This window comes from Anoplolepis gracilipes, chromosome 12 (genome assembly GCF_047496725.1).
Source record: "Anoplolepis gracilipes chromosome 12, ASM4749672v1, whole genome shotgun sequence".
In the NCBI taxonomy this organism is placed as follows: Eukaryota; Metazoa; Arthropoda; class Insecta; order Hymenoptera; family Formicidae; genus Anoplolepis; species Anoplolepis gracilipes.
In genome coordinates this window covers 8,648,006-8,666,489 of record NC_132981.1, presented here as the reverse complement: position 1 = coordinate 8,666,489, position 18,484 = coordinate 8,648,006, and the positions used below count along the sequence as shown (strand labels likewise).

General features: G+C 31.5%; 4 protein-coding genes across 7 annotated transcripts in view; 3 read left to right on the top strand and 1 right to left on the bottom strand.

The window, feature by feature from the left end:
- Positions 1-846: 846 nt before the first annotated feature.
- On the bottom strand, positions 847-4,954 carry LOC140671841 (uncharacterized). Of its 3 annotated transcripts, XM_072903506.1 has the most exons (13): positions 4,822-4,954; positions 4,483-4,750; positions 4,149-4,371; positions 3,823-4,073; positions 3,508-3,697; positions 3,213-3,368; positions 2,862-3,033; positions 1,938-2,042; positions 1,771-1,853; positions 1,556-1,620; positions 1,426-1,478; positions 1,237-1,357; positions 847-1,155 (listed from the first exon to the last, which is right to left on the bottom strand). In XM_072903506.1, exons 2-13 carry the CDS (start codon positions 4,663-4,665, stop codon positions 1,072-1,074), a joined length of 1,686 nt encoding a protein of 561 aa, XP_072759607.1. In that variant the 5' UTR covers positions 4,666-4,750; positions 4,822-4,954; the 3' UTR covers positions 847-1,071. The 3 variants fall into 3 exon arrangements, with proteins under 3 accessions (XP_072759607.1, XP_072759608.1, XP_072759609.1); XM_072903507.1 differs by lacking the exon at positions 4,822-4,954 and having other exon boundaries at positions 4,483-4,788; XM_072903508.1 differs by lacking the exons at positions 847-1,155; positions 1,237-1,357 and having other exon boundaries at positions 1,472-1,620.
- A 261-nt stretch (positions 4,955-5,215) lies between these two features.
- Spt5 (Transcription elongation factor subunit Spt5) lies at positions 5,216-11,050 on the top strand. The gene is made up of 12 exons (XM_072903346.1): positions 5,216-5,371; positions 5,453-5,537; positions 5,939-6,027; positions 6,154-6,412; positions 6,509-6,741; positions 6,829-7,327; positions 7,419-7,767; positions 7,870-8,459; positions 8,552-8,910; positions 8,997-9,398; positions 9,488-9,660; positions 9,884-11,050. Exons 1-12 carry the CDS (start codon positions 5,356-5,358, stop codon positions 10,121-10,123), a joined length of 3,294 nt encoding a protein of 1,097 aa, XP_072759447.1. The 5' UTR covers positions 5,216-5,355; the 3' UTR covers positions 10,124-11,050.
- A 670-nt stretch (positions 11,051-11,720) lies between these two features.
- Positions 11,721-16,044, top strand: LOC140671843 (uncharacterized; the record flags this gene model as incomplete). The annotated part of the gene is made up of 11 exons (XM_072903510.1): positions 11,721-11,930; positions 12,110-12,491; positions 12,793-12,876; positions 13,032-13,107; positions 13,188-13,359; positions 13,655-13,736; positions 14,214-14,333; positions 14,546-14,696; positions 15,205-15,423; positions 15,613-15,682; positions 15,867-16,044. Coding segments are annotated over 11 exons (1,632 nt in total), but the record flags the coding sequence as incomplete, so codon positions are not given.
- A 321-nt stretch (positions 16,045-16,365) lies between these two features.
- The window catches only part of Ror (tyrosine-protein kinase transmembrane receptor Ror), a 237,202-nt gene continuing 235,083 nt past the window's right edge, over positions 16,366-18,484 (top strand). The window contains exon 1 of one of the 2 annotated variants that reach the window (XM_072903493.1): positions 16,366-17,293. In XM_072903493.1, the coding sequence (XP_072759594.1) occupies positions 17,224-17,293 (70 nt within the window). In that variant the 5' untranslated portion in view covers positions 16,366-17,223. The remainder of the gene's footprint in view (positions 17,294-18,484) is intronic. The other variant, XM_072903495.1, reaches the window with a different exon arrangement.

Genomic DNA, 18,484 nt, shown 5'->3' with positions numbered 1-18,484 from the left:
TGTCATAATTTATTATTGAACATATGAGCTGTAGATGTTCTATACTAAAGTCCCATATTCAGCATTATAAATATACAGGCATTATATATATATACATATTATTTTAACTTATTTTAATTGCTTTATGAAAATACATTATTAATTGATATAATTGACACAAAATATATTGATAATTAGATTTTTTTATATCACAAGTAATATAATATCACAAGTAAATACAAAATAAAAAGCGCAATGTAATAAATAATGACGTATTACACACATATATATATATATATATATATATATATATATATACAATTCACTTCTTATTACATATTTTATTAAAATATTAATAAGTTGACCATTATCTCTGCACAAGCTAAATGCATTAGAGCGTACGAAATGGTACAGAATTAAAAAATTATTCACAACAGTTATAGATTATTTGCCTCTACTGATGATATTGATTACAGTAATAATTTACTATATTGTTTGAGATAGTTTTCCAAGAGAATCCTGTATAGTAAATACCTTCAAACTTTATTACGAGGCTTGATTAAGTGCCATGTACAAAAAAAAAAACGTGTAGTTATCGTACAGATATTTACATATATGATGGATATTTGATGGTGATTATGGCTTTTAGGATTTTTATACTGAATATAGGAACAGCAAAAAGAATCGAATGCACTAGCGAGGAGATTGGAATGAACACATGCGAATTTGATTATAAATCATTTTTCAATAATTTTTGTAAATATTTTTGAAATGCACACTTGGAATACATCTCTTTTAATAATATTTTTTATTGCATATATATTAATAGTAGATATATTCGTGAAATATAATGCAATTCCAGTGTTCTTATCTATAAAAAGTTCGTTTCTTATACAGTAATAGAAATATATGTGTCCAATTGCCTCGACTAGTGCGAAACTGGGCATGAAATTAATATTATAATGTACGTGTGTGATTAATACTGTTTTATTTAAATAAATACCTCAAGACTGATACTGAGTTTGGAATTTTCTATAAATAGGTACAAAAGTAAAATCTCTGAATATAAAAATTAGGAAGAAAACATTGAGATTAATTGTTTGGAGAATTCATTGGAGCTGATTTAATTTCATTGACTCTTCTTAGATTTTGAACTTCCTTTTGAAAATGTAAGAGCTACGAAATAAAATCAAAATAGTAATTATTTTTTAATAAATTTCTGCAACTGCAAAATACGTGCAAAATAAGATAATGTACCTTTTTAATCTCAGTTTGCAGATATTTTTGTTTGGATTTAGGTGTCAGTATTTCTGAAGAGTTTGTAATTTCCAACTTTTCCAAAGATTCTAGTAATTCTTGAATCTTTTTATTTATATTTCTAAAATATATAATATTTAAAGTTATAATGAAGAATGATTAAAAATGTATATCATTTATTTAACTTACACTGGTGCAGCAAATTTTAATTTTCCATGTGTCTGATTATTCGCATATTCCTTCTAAATCGGATAATAAAGGATTTATATTAATTAAATTCTTATTTGTCAGATAAAATATATATATTAAATTATTATACCGCTTTTTGTGATTCTTTTCGTATCGCAGGATAATCTTTGATGTCGATAGCGAATGGAATGTCATCTAGTAAATAAATATATCATGAGTAATAAGTATAAAAATATAATATGATTGTGCGGATATTTTTGTATTTTGTGTGCGTATTCCCAGGAATAAAGATAATACAAATTATAGATCTTAATTTCTCTTTCCATTAAAAAAAATATTGTATACCTTCATTTCTTTTCGATACTTTCTCCATACTTTTATTGAAACTTCGTTTATCACGTCTCCATTCTTTTATAGCGTCCAAATCCCTACATACATATAATATAATTTATGTGTGTGTGTGTGTGTGCACTATTTGTAATAATTGAGGATTATTTAGATAGATGTCTTACTTAATTCTTTGAATTGTTGCCGATTGTGCACTGAATAAATCTCTCGCTTTAGAAATCCATTGCAATCGTTGTTCTATAGCAATATTAGTTCCTTTATTCTCGCATCTAAATGCAAAAAATGCTCATTGCACATTTTTTACATGTAATAATAAAAGTACAATTGCGATAGAATAATTATTTATATATTTTTACGAAACATTTTAAAGGAATTTATCGTGTATAGATGAATTTTTGCAACATTTTATCTTTAAATTCTGTTAACATATTTTATTATTATTAGTAAAAATATAATTAATATAGATATTGATCAATAGTTACAGAGATATCTAATTAGTTTTGATGCCAAGATAATTCTCCAAACACGATAATATGCAATGCGAATCTTTCAGTTGCATCGGATGCAGTTGCATTCTTTGCATATCTTTTGTGACAATGTCAAAAACTAACTCCGCGTGTTCAGTATTTTTGCCTTTTTTTTTCTCTTCATTGAATACCTCAGAATTACATGATTTTGCAAGCGTAATATGTTTAGTCTCGTTACTGATAGTTTGAATTTTACATTCCTTTCCAGAATAATTTTTATATGTTATCAACCCCGTAACATTTCGTCTAACGTAACACGATCTAGGCGATGGCCCGATTAGATGCAAGATTTTCGCATCCACTTCAGCGATCTCTCTTCTGATGCAATTTTTACTGACGTTGTGGCACGAAGTTATCATTTTTAAAAATGCGTGTTGGTCATGTTTTTCTTGATTATCTTGATTATCATCATTTTCATTTTCTTTCGTCTTATTTTTATTCTTATATCGGATGTCAGCAAGATTTCGCGCACATGACGTGCAAAGAGAACTCGTTTCATCATCAATACGCGTATCGTTTATCGGATTCTCCAGGGAAGAAGTAATGTGCGAATTAATATACCTGTTACTGGGTTTATAAGCTCTGCTCCTCTTCCTGACCGAAACACCTTTGAACGAATCGCCGATGTCATTGGTACTTTTCGATGCTCGCTGCGGAGTTTTTGATAATTTTCGTCGCTTTTCATGAGGAGATTGATAGCATAAAATCGTTGATAATTTTGGTTCAATTTTTTCTAAAATAAATTTGTTTTTATTGTAATTTATATATTGGCGATTTATATCGATTTAGCAGTTTGTGTATTATTGAAATAATCGTTAATAATTCATTAATTAATTTCAGTAAAATTAATTAATAATGCATATGTTAATATTATAATGGCAATTAGAATATATATAAATTCGACGTTCTTACGCTCTACAGATGTCACAGGCTCATCCGGATGCAATTTATTCCATTCATTTCGGAGATAATTGAGAATACTCGAAAATCCGAGAGCTATAATATCCTTTGGAGGTGTAATGATAGGATTATGTGCTATATTGAGTATTTTAAGTTTTGGTACCAGGCCTGTAAAATAATATCTCAATTATATTATTTTAAAAATAAAAAAAGACAAATTTCAAAGAGAACAAAAACATAATTGATAAAATAATTATTACTTATTGATATAAAATAATTATACATTTTTATGTCCATTTTTACTTACACAGTTCTAATGGCAATTTTTCGATCTTATTTCCTTGTAGCAGGATACTCTCTAGCAAAGGATGTGCTTGAATACTTGTAGGTAAATTTGTCAATTGATTATTTCGAACATCCAGCCATTGCAAATGTGGCAAAGAAACGAAAAGTTCTTCAGGAAGCTCGGAGAGATTATTATTCTCAAGATATAGCATCTGAAAATGAATAGAATAGACTTAATCGATAATATAATCAGAGTCACTTTATAAGAACTCGGAAAAAAATTTTACATATATTTCTAATTCTGAAAATTATTAAATCGTATTCTAATCGTTCATACTTGTATTGTAGAATATCTCTCAATCACTTCAATGGGAAACGACGTAAGACCAGCGCTTGTTAAATCCACAAAGGTCTCGTTATATATTAAAGATTTATTTGGCAGTGGCGTCGAGGGTGAGATAGATGATGATTTTGGAGATTTTTTCGTTTTCTTCTTTCCTGTTATCGAGGAAATGTCTGAAGCGCTATCCGGCAATGCATCCTCGCTAAGTGAGAGATATAAATCGTTTCCTTCAATGTCTTCCGGATCTTTTTTGTATCATAGTAAAAAAATGATATTAAAATATATTCGACAAGAAATTTGTATTGTAATTTTTCGTTTACCTAGAGCGATGGTTTTGGTCTTGGATAAGACAGGCTCTTGTTGTGTTTCTTTGCTGGAGGAAACGTTCGTATTTTCATATAAATTGCTCGCTGTATTTATATCGAAAATAATATCGAATTCAGTCGATGTTTTTTCATTATCTTCTAATGCTTCTAGTGCTCGAGACGATCTTGTCGGAATGTCAATTTCGGAGTTTTTTTCCTCGCTTTCAACGTCGTTCCCCTAAAAACAATACAAAAATATTATTTATTAATTAATTGAGTTATTATTCAAACAAAGAAATTATTTATTAATTAATTGATTCATTCAAGCAAATTGCATTAAATCTCACACCTGCACTTCTGTTTCTTTGGACGTGTCATTGTCAGTCGTATCCACGGTCGATTGTTCATCAATCAATTTCTCTATGTCATTTTCATTGCTCGCACATTCATGAATCGATAGACATTTTTCAGTTTCCGATTTCTGGGACAATCCATAATACTGCGTAAGAAGATTTTCCGCGATATCAGACATGTTGAAGTTGATGGACGACGAGATTTATGTGAAAAAATATGAGTAATACTGGACAGTAATCATGATCCTGTTGTTTATTTGTTACCTAGGCAATTTTCCAGCATTGATAGATCCATATTTCACAAATTTTATTCTCATTCTTAGTTTTCAACTTACGTAATACGAGACTAAATTTTTTAGTTATCAGTAATTTATCAGTTTCATTAGATAATTCATAATTTATCAGTTTCAATAAATTTTAAAATTTCTTAAAAGATACAAAATAGAGAAAATTGAGATGCTAATAATTATAAATAAATACGTTTTTGATCGGAATATATTTGACATGAATCATGACAGCTTTGTATCATGACAGCTGTTACAGCTGTTTGACAGCTGTCAAGCTGTTTATTCAAAATTAACAATCATAATGCATGAATACCTAGATACAATGCGTCCAAACGGAAAATGTTTAAAACAGAATTGACGATTCTTTATCTACTGAGTAAATATCTCCTTAAAGTTCCAGAATTTTTCGTTAGAAGCGCCACCATACATAAGAGAAAGAAGCCTGTCTCTGCTTACGTTACTTCATATCATGGTGTAAAGTAAAAATCTTTACATCATGCTTTATATTATTGTAAGGTTTATCTTGAGTTTTTAGGGAGTATATTTCTCTAATTTCCATTTTCAAAAGCAAACACTCTCGAAATGTCGGATTCGGAAGGTAATAATTGACCACAAAGGTGATAATAGTGTAATGATAATATGATAATATCAGTATCTAATGCGAAAAATGTATAAACAGGTGCAAGTGATGCTGGAAGTCGGTCGCGGAGTTCGGTATCCAGGAGCCCGTCTAGGTCCCGTTCACGTTCCCGATCACCATCTGGGTAGGTCAAAATTCCAAATCTCGGATTTGCATACGTAATATATATGTATATAGAATTAGAATTCTTGATATCTCTTGAATATATTGAAATTAGCTAACCTTATTGTAAATGTATCCTATATTACATATATATATAAATCTGTAAATCATCTGATGAATGTATTAGATGATATATTAGACGTTATCTCAAGTACAATTACGTTAGCAGAGAATCAATTAAATAATTTTTTGAATTCTGTTAATGTCTGTTTTCTTTCAATTTATGTAGATGTGTATATGTATATGCATGTGCGTGATAAATTTGGATACGTTTTGAAGTTGGCGAGAGATGCTTTCCATAGAAATTAGATTACATTAAAATATATTTCATTATAATTATGTATAATATGTTTATTTTTGTAGTTCAGAGGATGGAGATGCAAAGGCAGATGAGGCAGAGGAAGTTAGGTCGGGAGATGAAGAAGCTGTTGAACCAGAAGAGGAACCTGAAGGTATAACTCAGAAAATTTTTGATATTTAATATTGAATAAAGTACAAGAAATTTTTGTTTATAATTTTCTTAACAAATTTAAAAAATAAATTTTTTTACAATTCTTTTTTACATTATATGATTACAGGAGAAGACTTGGGTAGCAGTGAATATGATGAGGAAGAAGAGGAAGAAGATGATGATAGACCAAGGAAAAAAAAGAAGAAAGACAGATTTGGCGGCGGCGGTTTTATTATAGATGAAGCTGAAGTAGACGATGAAGTCGAGGATGATGATGACTGGGAGGAAGGTGCCCAAGAAATTGGTATTGTAGGAAATGAAGTGGATGAATTGGGGCCAACTGCACGTGAAATTGAAGGGCGACGTAGGGGTACAAATCTATGGGAGTAAGTACTAACATTTTGTGAAAAGAGATACTACAACTTATTTAATTTTTATTTAAATAAAAATAACTGAGTCTTTAATAAATATATTTTTATTAGTTCGCAGAAAGAAGACGAAATTGAAGAGTACCTTAGAAAAAAGTATGCTGACGAATCGATCGCTGCTCGTCATTTTGGCGATGGTGGTGAGGAAATGAGTGATGAGATCACTCAGCAAACTCTGTTGCCCGGTGTAAAAGATCCTAACTTGTGGATGGTGAAATGCCGTATAGGAGAAGAAAAAGCTACTGTGCTCTTATTGATGCGAAAATTTATCACATATCAATTTTCTGGTAATAATGTATAAATTTTTAAAATATTGAATTTTGTATTCTCGTTGTATATCTTTATAAATATTTCTTTATTCCTTAAAATTTTAGGTGAACCTCTTCAGATAAAATCCGTTGTGGCTCCAGAAGGTGTTAAGGGTTACATTTATATAGAGGCTTACAAACAACCGCATGTAAAAGCTGCTATTGAAAATGTTGGAAACCTCAGAATGGGTATATGGAAGCAGCAAATGGTACCGATTAAAGAGATGACAGATGTGCTGCGAGTAGTTAAAGAGCAGACTGGTTTAAAAGCTAAACAATGGGTTCGTTTGAAACGGGGCATTTATAAGGATGACATAGCTCAAGTCGATTATGTCGACTTAGCACAAAATCAAGTTCATCTAAAATTATTGCCAAGAATAGATTACACTAGGCCGCGCGGTGCACTGAGAACAGCACAGAGCGAATCTGAAGCATTGAAACGCAAAAAGAAAAGAAGACCACCAGCAAAACCGTTTGATCCTGAAGCAATCCGTGCTATTGGTGGAGAGGTTACTAGCGATGGAGATTTTCTGATTTTTGAAGGAAATAGATACAGTCGTAAAGGGTTTGTTTTATCTGCTTGTTTTATAATGTACATTTTATTTTGATGTGTATTTTTATATGATTTTTTTATCGTGATTAATTATTTTTTGCAGCTTTCTCTATAAGAATTTCACCACAAGTGCTATTATCGCAGAAGGTGTTAAACCTACACTTTCCGAATTAGAAAGATTTGAAGAAGCACCAGAAGGTGTCGAGATAGATTTAAGTGGAGCACCAGGAACTGGAGTTTCTGGAAAAGAAGATCAAGCTTTAACTCATTCCTTTAGTAATGGAGATAATGTAGAAGTGTGTGAAGGTGAATTGATAAATCTACAAGGAAAAATCGTGTCTATAGATGGAAACATGATTATGGTTATGCCAAAGCATGAAGAACTCAAAGAAGCCTTGGAATTCCAAGCTTCAGAATTACGAAAATACTTCACACAGGGCGATCACGTAAAGGTAAAATATCTGCAATATCAACTATACTCTTTCTATTAAAATGGAAATTTCTCTTTTATAATATTATGTTATATTATTAATATTGTTTTAATTAATCCGTAGGTTGTAGCCGGAAGATACGAAGGTGATACAGGCTTAATCGTCAGAGTAGAACAAAATAGAGTAGTTTTGTTCTCTGATTTATCAATGCATGAACTTGAAGTCCTTCCAAGAGATTTGCAATTATGTTCTGACATGGCGACTGGCGTTGATAGTTTAGGACAATTTCAATGGGGTGACTTGGTGCAACTTGATACGCAAACAGTCGGCGTTATCGTGCGATTGGAACGTGAAAATTTTCATGTACTCTCTATGCATGGAAAAGTGGTCGAAGCGAGACCACAGGGACTTACGAAGCGTCGGGAAAATAAGAATGCGGTCGCTTTAGACTCACAACAAAACACCATACAAAAGAAGGATATTGTTAAAGTAGTTGACGGACCGCATGCAGGTCGAGGTGGTGAAATTAAACACTTATATAGGAGTTTTGCTTTTCTACACTCGCGAATGTTTGTTGACAATGGTGGTATATTTGTATGCAAGACCAGACATTTACAGCTGTCTGGTGGAAATAAGGCAAATTCTATAAATTCCATGTCACCAGTAGCAGGATTTATGTCACCAAGAATTGCTTCTCCAATGCATCCCAGCGGGTTAGTTTTTTATTCTTATTATATTTTATTAAATTTGAGTTATAATCTTACTTTTAAATTTTATTTTCATAAACTATCGATCGTTCTTACAGAGGTGGTTTTGGTCGAGGTGGTGGAGGTGGAAGAGGCAGAGGCCGCGGTGGCGGTGGTGCGAGACGCGACAGGGAATTAATTGGAACAACGATTAAGATAACTGGCGGACCATACAAGGGAAATGTGGGTATTGTAAAGGACGCGACGGAGACCACAGCGCGCGTGGAGCTGCATTCTACTTGCCAAACTATTTCTGTCGATCGATCTCATATAGCGAATGTCGGTGTTCCGACAAAGGACGGCGGTTTCAGCAGTTACAACAGAACTCCAGCTTACGGAGCAGGTGGACAAACACCGATGTATGCGAGAGACGGTTCGAAGACGCCTATGCATGGTTCTCAGACACCTATGTACGAAAGTGCGTAGTATAGCTGTATATTATATAATTTTTTTTTACTTGGAATAATTAAAAATTATTTAATTTATTTAATTTTAATCTTACAGATGGCTCTCGCACTCCTCATTATGGTTCGATGACACCATCTCACGATGGGTCGCGAACCCCAGGACAATCAGGAGCCTGGGATCCGGCAGTTACTAACACACCTGCTAGAACGAACGATTTCGACGGCTATAGCATGGAAGAAGGTGGTTCACCTGGCTATGCACCTGGATATCCACCTACTGGAGGACCATTTACTCCACAAACTCCGGGTACCATGTATGGTTCGGAACAAAGCTTCAGTTCATATCAACCAAGTCCTAGTCCTGCAGGCAGCGCTACCGCAAGTCCAAGTCCTGCAGGTTATGTCGCTACTCCGTCCCCAAGTGGTACTGGATATACTACCAGTCCTCATGGAGCATTTGCAACACCATCTCCAATGAGTTACAGTCCTATGACGCCTGGTAAGCAATGTGACGATGACAAAAAGATATCTTAATAAATAAAATAGAAATATTTTTTATGTGTATAAAATAATTTATAATCTATGCAGGAGTGGCAGGTAGTCCTTACAACCCACAAACACCTGGTTCTGGATTGGATACAGGTGTCGGTGCTGGTATAAGTGGTTCAGATTGGCATACGACAGATATTGAAGTACGCATCCGCGACTCTCATGATGATCCTGCACTTGCTGGACAGCAAGCTGTCATTCGAGGAATTTCTGTATGTAATTCTGTCAACTGTAGATATACATATATACATATATATATATATATATATATATATATATATATATATATATATATATATATATATATGAGACCTATAAGATCTTTATTATCATAATATTAACATTGATATACATTGATATAACATTGAGATACATTAATGTACAAATGCGCACATACATTTTTTTACTAATTTCTAAAAATGTTTTTTTTTATAGGGCGGTATGTGCACAGTTTACTTACCTACTGAAGACAGAGTTGTTAATCTAGGATGTGAACAACTGGAACCTGTAGTACCATTACGTGGCGATCGAGTCAAAGTAATTCTAGGAGAAGATCGCGAAGCCGTCGGAACTTTACTTTCGATCGACAATCAAGAGGGTGTGGTGAAACTCAATACGGAAGAGATTAAATTTCTGCAATTGCGATTTTTATGTAAAATGAAAGCAAACACGTAATTTTTCAGCTAATTGCATTAATGTTGCAATGAACATTTATAATATCGAGACAAATAAAGACGACGGAGAAAGATGACGAATAAAGACGACAAATAAAGACGACGAATAAAGACGTTGTAATCGTTGATATCCTTTTACTATAGTATTTTATTTTAATTATTTTGATTAATATTGATATTAAGGATACGTTTGCACTTTGGATGCATGCTTAAGCCCTTCTATAATTTTTTTATTTATTTTGTTTATTTTGAACTCTTAGAGAATTAATGATGTCAAATACTGTTAATAAATGCTTATTTAATCAAGAAGAAAAAAAGCGTTAATATTAAGATGTTAATATTAAGATGAATAAAGAAAGTGTAAATACTAATGTTAATATAAATTTTTCGTTTCAAATTATGTATATATGTAATAGTAATCATGAGGGATTCTAGTTTTGAAATGAGCACTTAAAAATCAAATAAAACAATATAAAATAGCACTTGTAAACATAAGCAATTCAAAGAGAGAGTAAATGTATCCTATATGTCTATTTTTTCTTTTAATTTCATTACATTAAATTATAACTTGTAATAACTAGATAATCACAGTAGAAGGAAAAAAATGTATATTTTTAGTTATCAGGATGACATACGATTACAACTCTGTTTTAATAAAATCATTTTATACAGTACATATATTTGGATTATATATATAATAGATTACTATATATTGACCAATTAGTAATTATTCTTATCTGATTAAGTGGATTTGTCATAATTAAATAAAATTATGACAAATGTATATCTTATATATGTAAGATACATAAATGTGTGTTAGTCTATCTGTCTATGTAATATTGTCCCTCTACTATGTCAGTCTATCCAATTCCCATCACATTATATTGTTTAATTATTTTTTATTCTACAATTATTTTAAAATATAATTATTGCATAATATTTTTTTTCTTTTCGAGCAAATAATATGTACAAATTTATGCAATGTTATCAAGAAACATTATTTTTAAAATACTAAATTAAACAAAATTTTTACATATAATTAAAATTTAGCATTTTTCATAAAATGAAAAATTATATTTGAAATTAGTGTTTGTTTAAATTAGCATACTGAAGTATGGCGTAAATAAATACTATGAAGTAATATGTATAACAGAGATCAGAGATATGTATAACATGACATAGCAGTCGTGACAGAATAATGGGCGCAAGTCGTTACAGACTTGCGAAAAATATTCAAATCCGCGAAAAAAATTACGCGGTTGAACATTTGGAAATCTTGTTTTAGAGTATGAGTATATGTTATTCTTTATTGTTTCTTTTAATACTTGTAGGTTGCATCTTCAATAAAAGGTTGGTCTTGCATTTCATAGATGTATATATATATATATATATATATGTCATATAATTAGGAATTAAAATTATTAAAAATATTTTCTTTACATATATATTACTTAATAGCTAATTTGTTAATTTTGCTATAATATCACTGATAATTAAATAAATAACAAATTTAAATTAAATACTAAATAAATTTTCTTGAAATTAAGATTTGAGTCAATCTAAAATTTATGTCAAGATAATGTATACGAACATAATGGCATTACATTTTACAATTTAAATTTAAACTTCAAACGTATTTATTTTTATCCTTATTTTTTGACAGGGTAATCGATGCTAAATTTTTAAAACGTGATGACAATGTTGGCACCGTTTTATTTGAAAAAGATGATTATGGAAAGCAGTGCTGGACCAGTGAAGAATTTGCTATTCTTAACAGTCGAAGGATGTTTCAAGACATTTTGCCCCAGGTAGATTCAATGAGAGTATTTTTTAAACGAATTTCCTTTAATTAATACATAAACTCTCTATTATCAAAAATAATTAAAGAAAATATTTTAATATCATAAATAAAAAAATTTTTAAATAATTAAGAGATAATAAATAGAATGCTTCTTCCCATTAGAGAGTGAAATTTTTCTTTTGTCAGGTGAAAGTCATCGATTCCCAAAACGATCAATACATAGCGCATCTTATGGATTATTTTCACATATGTCTCGAGAATGTGCAGAGATTATCCATGGGCAAAACGAAGCATCTTATGTTGAAAGCTCTGGCAGATACGCTAGGCGGTTACTTGCGGGTTTACGTCTTGCCTATCACTAGGCGCTCGTATTACGCAGGGAATATCAAGTATCATAACGCGAAGATGCTGTTTGAGCTCTTCGATGAGCTGAAGATCTTTCTTCGGACAAACGGGGCTGGTTGGTTGAAGCCTAGTCAAGACATTGAAAATATCAGGATTCCTCCCATCGTAATTACACCACCAAAAACATCGATTGCCTGTAACGGACTTATTATGTATTCGGCATGTAAGTTTGATTAATTCATCATGATCCAAAATAATTTCTAAAAATAGACATAAATTGAATATATTATTTTTAATTTAATTGCATAAGCGATAAAGAAACAAATAATTTATGTCATTTGTCAACTTTTTTTAAAAGAGAAATGCAAGTTTTCATTATTTAGAAAAATATCTATATGATTTTTGTAAACTGCTGTGTATCAAGTTTATTTCGATTTGAGATAAAGAATCAATGCGTATGTTCAACATTTATGATTATTAAAGGATTCTAATAATTTGTCGTTTTTTTTCTTTTACATGAACAGCTTTCGACAACGACCAAAGCTTCACATTTAGAAAAAAGAAACGGTCTATGGTAAAGCGAGGACATTCTAGACGTGCACTCGATGGTGAGAGAACAAATTTAACTTAAACGACACTATTAGTGTACTATTTCAGTACTACATATGGTCGACATAAGAATGAAAACTAAAAATATTTTTGTCATCTGATCTAATCATTTATTGAGAATTACACTAATATAAGATTTTTTTATTTTGGCAAGGTTATAATAACGAAGTTGCGACGAGCGAAGCCATTATACCACTTCCATTCCTCGACAATGAAGTAGATCCTAATAGGTAATTATTGAGTAATAATTTGTAAGAATGCTTTATCGACTAGAAAACCTTACAGATTCTTATACAAATTCTCTATCTAGCATTGCACTGCCCTTCAAAATCGACAGTCTGCAATCGTTGTATTCGGAAAAATCAGCTTTCGTTCTCGTAAAATATTATATCGCCAGCGTGAAATGTATTTTATCACGATCGAGCACGAGAACGCAATTGCAAAGATTCAACAAAGACTTTTATGTCTGGTTGCGACAATCCGTATGAATTGCCACGTTCTTTAATGATATGTAGTACAAATGTAGTACATATGTAGTACAAATTATAAAATGTTTAAAAAATTAAATATTAATATTAAAATATTAATATTAAAATTTAAATAATGATGATATAAATATCCAAAAATATCATAATTTTTATGCTAGAAAAAAATATGATGCTTATAATTTCTTAATCTTTCGCAAAGAATTTTCCATTTCATAAATGTTGACGCGGTTGCTTGAGATTAATTCCAGACTGACAATGAGAGCAAATAAAAGTACCATTTTCATTCCAGGTGCGTCGACACCTGGACGACGAAAAGTGGTATCCGGCATTCGGGGGTGTTCTCAGAGTAATGGCCACCTTGCGGGAATCGGGTAATATTTCATGACGGTCTCGTTGGCTGCAATTTGTCGTATTTGAAAATTAATGAGACCGATATACTATTCCGTTTAAGCGTTTGCGTAGCTAAGAAACTACAGCTTCCATAATGTTTCTCTGACCATGTTTGCAATTTATATACAACTTGATCATGCATCTCAAAGAAAGAGTAAAATATAAATACATTCTCACATTTACTTTTTAATGCATTTCATGAGTCAACGTGACCTTGCTTCGTATAATTTTCTTATTGCATACGTGTGACTTTAGAAGTTTTACATTTTATTTCATAATTACAAAATCATATAGAGAAAAGATAATCACAAACATTTAAAATTACTTTATAATATTAAGATAAAATCAGTATTAGAATCAGTATTAGATGTGCAGTCTATTAGAAAAAAATATCTGCTTTTCATTTCTTAAACATAAAATGTTATAGAATATATTTCTTACTTGATGTTTCATTTTAGATATACAAAACGGAATTATAAAGAGCAAAACAAGCGGAACTTACCAAGTTATGCCTAAAGTAGATGCGAAACTTGCGAGTCAGACGGATGAGAACATGCTTTACAAAGGAAAGGAACAAAGTAAGATGTTTCTGATATAACACGTGATAAAATTTTTTTTTGTTTTTACTTCTGTATCATTTAATTTAATTTAATTTTTTAGTTATTTAATTTATTTAGTTTATTTAGTAATATTTTCTCTCTCTCTCTCTCTCTCTCTTTCTCTCTTTAGTATATTTAATAATAATTTCTAACTATTAAAGAATAATTAAATTTATGTCAATGGAATTCAGGCAAAATATTGACATTTGGTACTACGGAAATCGTGATTATAGCAGTAGTATCTGCATTGGTCATATGGTTACTGGTGGGTTTAAGTTTGGTGTGCTACAGATTTCTCACCAAACAACCCGAGTGCCCACCTTGCGAATCGAAAACTGCTCCGTAAGTTGAAACGTTTCCTTATGATTATTATATTTTTTCGATTATATTTGAAAAATGTAACCGATAATTAACAATTTATTATGATTTATTTTTAATTTTTTATCTCATTAATTATTTACCGATTTTAATTCTTCATGAGATTTTTAATTCTTTAATTTTAAATCTGTATGGAAATAACTTTTGTTAAGTACAATTAATTAAATCATAAACACAACAGTGGTAATAAACTACTTAGCTTTACTTACTTACTTTTTTTATCTAATTAGTCGATAATAATGAGTCTAATCTATAATTATACTGTAAAATAAACTTTTTATAAATTTTTTTTAATTAACTTTTATACTCTTCCAAGATTTATAAAATTATTGTACAATATTAGAAACAATAATATATTAATTTTATGATATAAAAAAAAGTTATTAATTAAATATTGAGCATTTGTTAAAAAGTATTTTTTTGTAAACGATTAAATAATTGATAATGACGTTTAGTGTTCTTTTCTTTTTAGATTCGCAGTTCTGTATGAGAATACAGATTATTGTCAACCGGATACGTGTTCTTCGAAGTCATTACGGAAGGGTGTGCTTGAAAAATTGAAAGAATGGTGGAGAAATAGATTTGGACGATGCCCAGGGGGATGTCAAGAGCATATGGATGAAGAACGTTGCTTAGCCGCAATCAGTTATAACAGCAAAGACAGCATCAGTAATAACGGAAGAATTTATCCGTAAGTGTACATGCGTATTTTTTTTATTACATTAAAATAATGTTTCTATATTAATAATATTATAGATAAAATAGTTCTGTGATCGCACTGTTAGATTAACCATAATATATTAAGAGCTAGATTACATACTACTAAATTAATCATGCTATTACGAATGCGATTTCATTTGAAGATATTTTTAATTAACAGGCGAAAGAAATACACTAAATCAACTTCTGTTTCACCATCGGGAACGTCTAGAGGTCGTACGCCTTACAAAGTCAGTGGTTATAATTACATTTATTCATATATATATTCAATATGAATAAATGTATTTTGAATACATTATAAGCTATTAATTACTGCAAGAGCTATAAAAAATTAATGAAATTTAAGTCTTCATAGTAAATAACGATCTATTTCTCAATATATGATATTTATGTAATCACGAATTTTATCCACAGCATAGTATTTGCTATAGTTCCGAAGGCTCGACCACTTATTCCGATAGTCCAGTCAAGCCAAGATAACAGTTGCATTAATTTCAAGTTTTCTATACAAATACAAAATGTGAAAGAATCGCGGCGCTTGCTTTAAGATATATCATTTAACTTTAGAATATTTCAATCAATAAATCTAACAAATAATATTACATACTCTAATATTAGTATTTGTTCGCAAAAAAAAAAAAAAAAAAAAAAAACTGCGAGAATTGTTTTATTTCGCATTTTACCGATCGCATCGTCCTTTAGATTATTAATTTGTAATTTCATTACAGCTGACCGCGTCGAAGGCACATCTCCGTGCGCTTCTTCGATCGTACTCCGTTATATGTCCATCGTATTCGCGCTCTCTTCTCCCTCCGGTCACGCGCACGAACTGCAACTTGTTGCGAGCGAGACGAAGATAAGCGACGTTGACGCGCCGCGAACGCTGAGGGGAGAATGAGAGCGCAGCCGGCGCAGCGTGGAAACTTCAATCGTCGCGCACGCGTCATCTTGCGCACGCGCAAGCGTCTCCCGAGTGTCGAGCCGCCGAGCGAGGATGAGATCGTGTGAAGCAAGCGGCGCGCCGGCAGTGTCGCGCGACACGTCGATCAGTGCGTTACGTTGTTCCGTATGCGTAAAGACGTGCGTGATAGTGACACGCGTGTTCTCACACTCACGTGAGAAACGCCGGTACGTAAATCAGACAACACCAAGAGTCAAATTTGAGTCAGTTGTGCTCAAACGTCTTCGAATCATTATCGTGAATGTTGCGGTTGATCGCGGCGAGACGTTTGTAGAAAACCCGCGCGTTGTATAACCGGTAACTTGATTTCCGGTATTGTTAACATTTATTATCAGTTAATTCGCGATTTATGACATGTTGTGGGAATCGTCACTCATGTATCTTGCACGAGATAAGTCGGAGGACAATGTTTAAACGATTGAGAAAGGACGACTCGGTTTCGCGCCGATTTTGTTACGTGATCAGTGCGGACACCATTAACGCATAACGTAATATCGCAGTGATATCTCACTCTTTGACGTGCGAACTGGATACATTTCTACGATTGTGACAAAGACAGGAACGAGAATTGTCGAGAAGATTTGAGTGAAAGTGATAGTTCTTTGTTTCCGATCCAAGAAAAACGTGCGCGTACACACATGAGTGTTGACATTCGTCCGAAGTGTATACACAATTGAAACGTGTTTCCGAGTTTGTACATTGACTGTGTTGTCTTGAATATGTGCGTTACGGCGGGATTCTCCAGTTTCCTCGTATTCGTGCGCGTCCACAATTGACTTTTGTGTATCCTGTGCTTCGTCGTGGGACAACATGGCACGAAGGGGCCACCGCCAATTATGCGCGCTGTTCTTCCTTCTCCTCTTCGCAGACATCTTAAAAGGTAAATCTCCACTTTGACATCTTAGCGTTCAAAGAGAAAATAAAGCACACCACTTTTATCGTTTGAAGAGCTAATAAAGTATGTCATAAAAATTTTAGAAATTGTATAATAATTGTAGGATTTTATAATATTCTCTAGATGTATTTTTCAATGGAAATTCTTTTTTTCTGTCATTACTTGTGTATTTAATTTACATAACGTGTGTTATATTTACATATACTCTTGTTAGCTCTTCAAGATTTGTAAACTTGTAAAATTTTTGAAGAAACAGAAGTTGAAACTCTTGCTTTATAAATTATATTACAGGTTTCTTTAAATTTGTAATATACATTTTATAATGTATATATTATTTATTTACAGATATAATGTCTTGAGTAATGTCTTGTTACTTTAACGGAATTTTATTTAATTATTCAAACAATCCTATTATTATAGTAGTAGCGTTTAAAATTTTATAATTTAGTTTATAAATGTAGTTTATTACAATATTATAATAAATAATAATAAAAACTCTTATAATAATTATCGTAATAATATTGTTGTTCTGCTTCGCAGCCTTATCATTCGTTTGATCAATTTAAAGAATTCTCAAGGTGTAATAAAAAATTAAAAGTTTAATCTCTCCACTCGAAATTTGTGATTGGCCGATTCAAGAGTGTACTTTCAACTTCTGTTCTTCTTCATAAACATTCAACAAGTGGTGACAGGTCCATTGGCTCGTGCGAGTTAAGTTCTCGAGAGCTTCTCAAATCGCCCAAACTCCGCAAAGACTTACCGTCATAAAATATCGAACTTTACTACAGCGATTTTTAAAACGTCATGATGTTTACATGTTTAGTATAATTCTTATGAGTCTGTCTGTGAATACATAGATGTGATGCTATACTGCTATATCATAATGATAAATTAGTATTTACAATATATACCTATATATATAAATTAATTGTTAATTGTTAAAAATTATGTTAACTTTAAATAGACTCAAATAATTTTACGTGCAGTGTGTATTTTGCATTTTTAATTGAATTTTAATTTATATTTTGAACGTACTGTATTATCGATATTATTTTTCATACACAAATCGTTATTTTGAATTTCTAATCTTTTGTTCAATAAATTTTATTTCACGTAAATCATTTCACGCTAATTTTTAACTATTGATTGGTGGATTTCGAGAACTGTAATCATTTG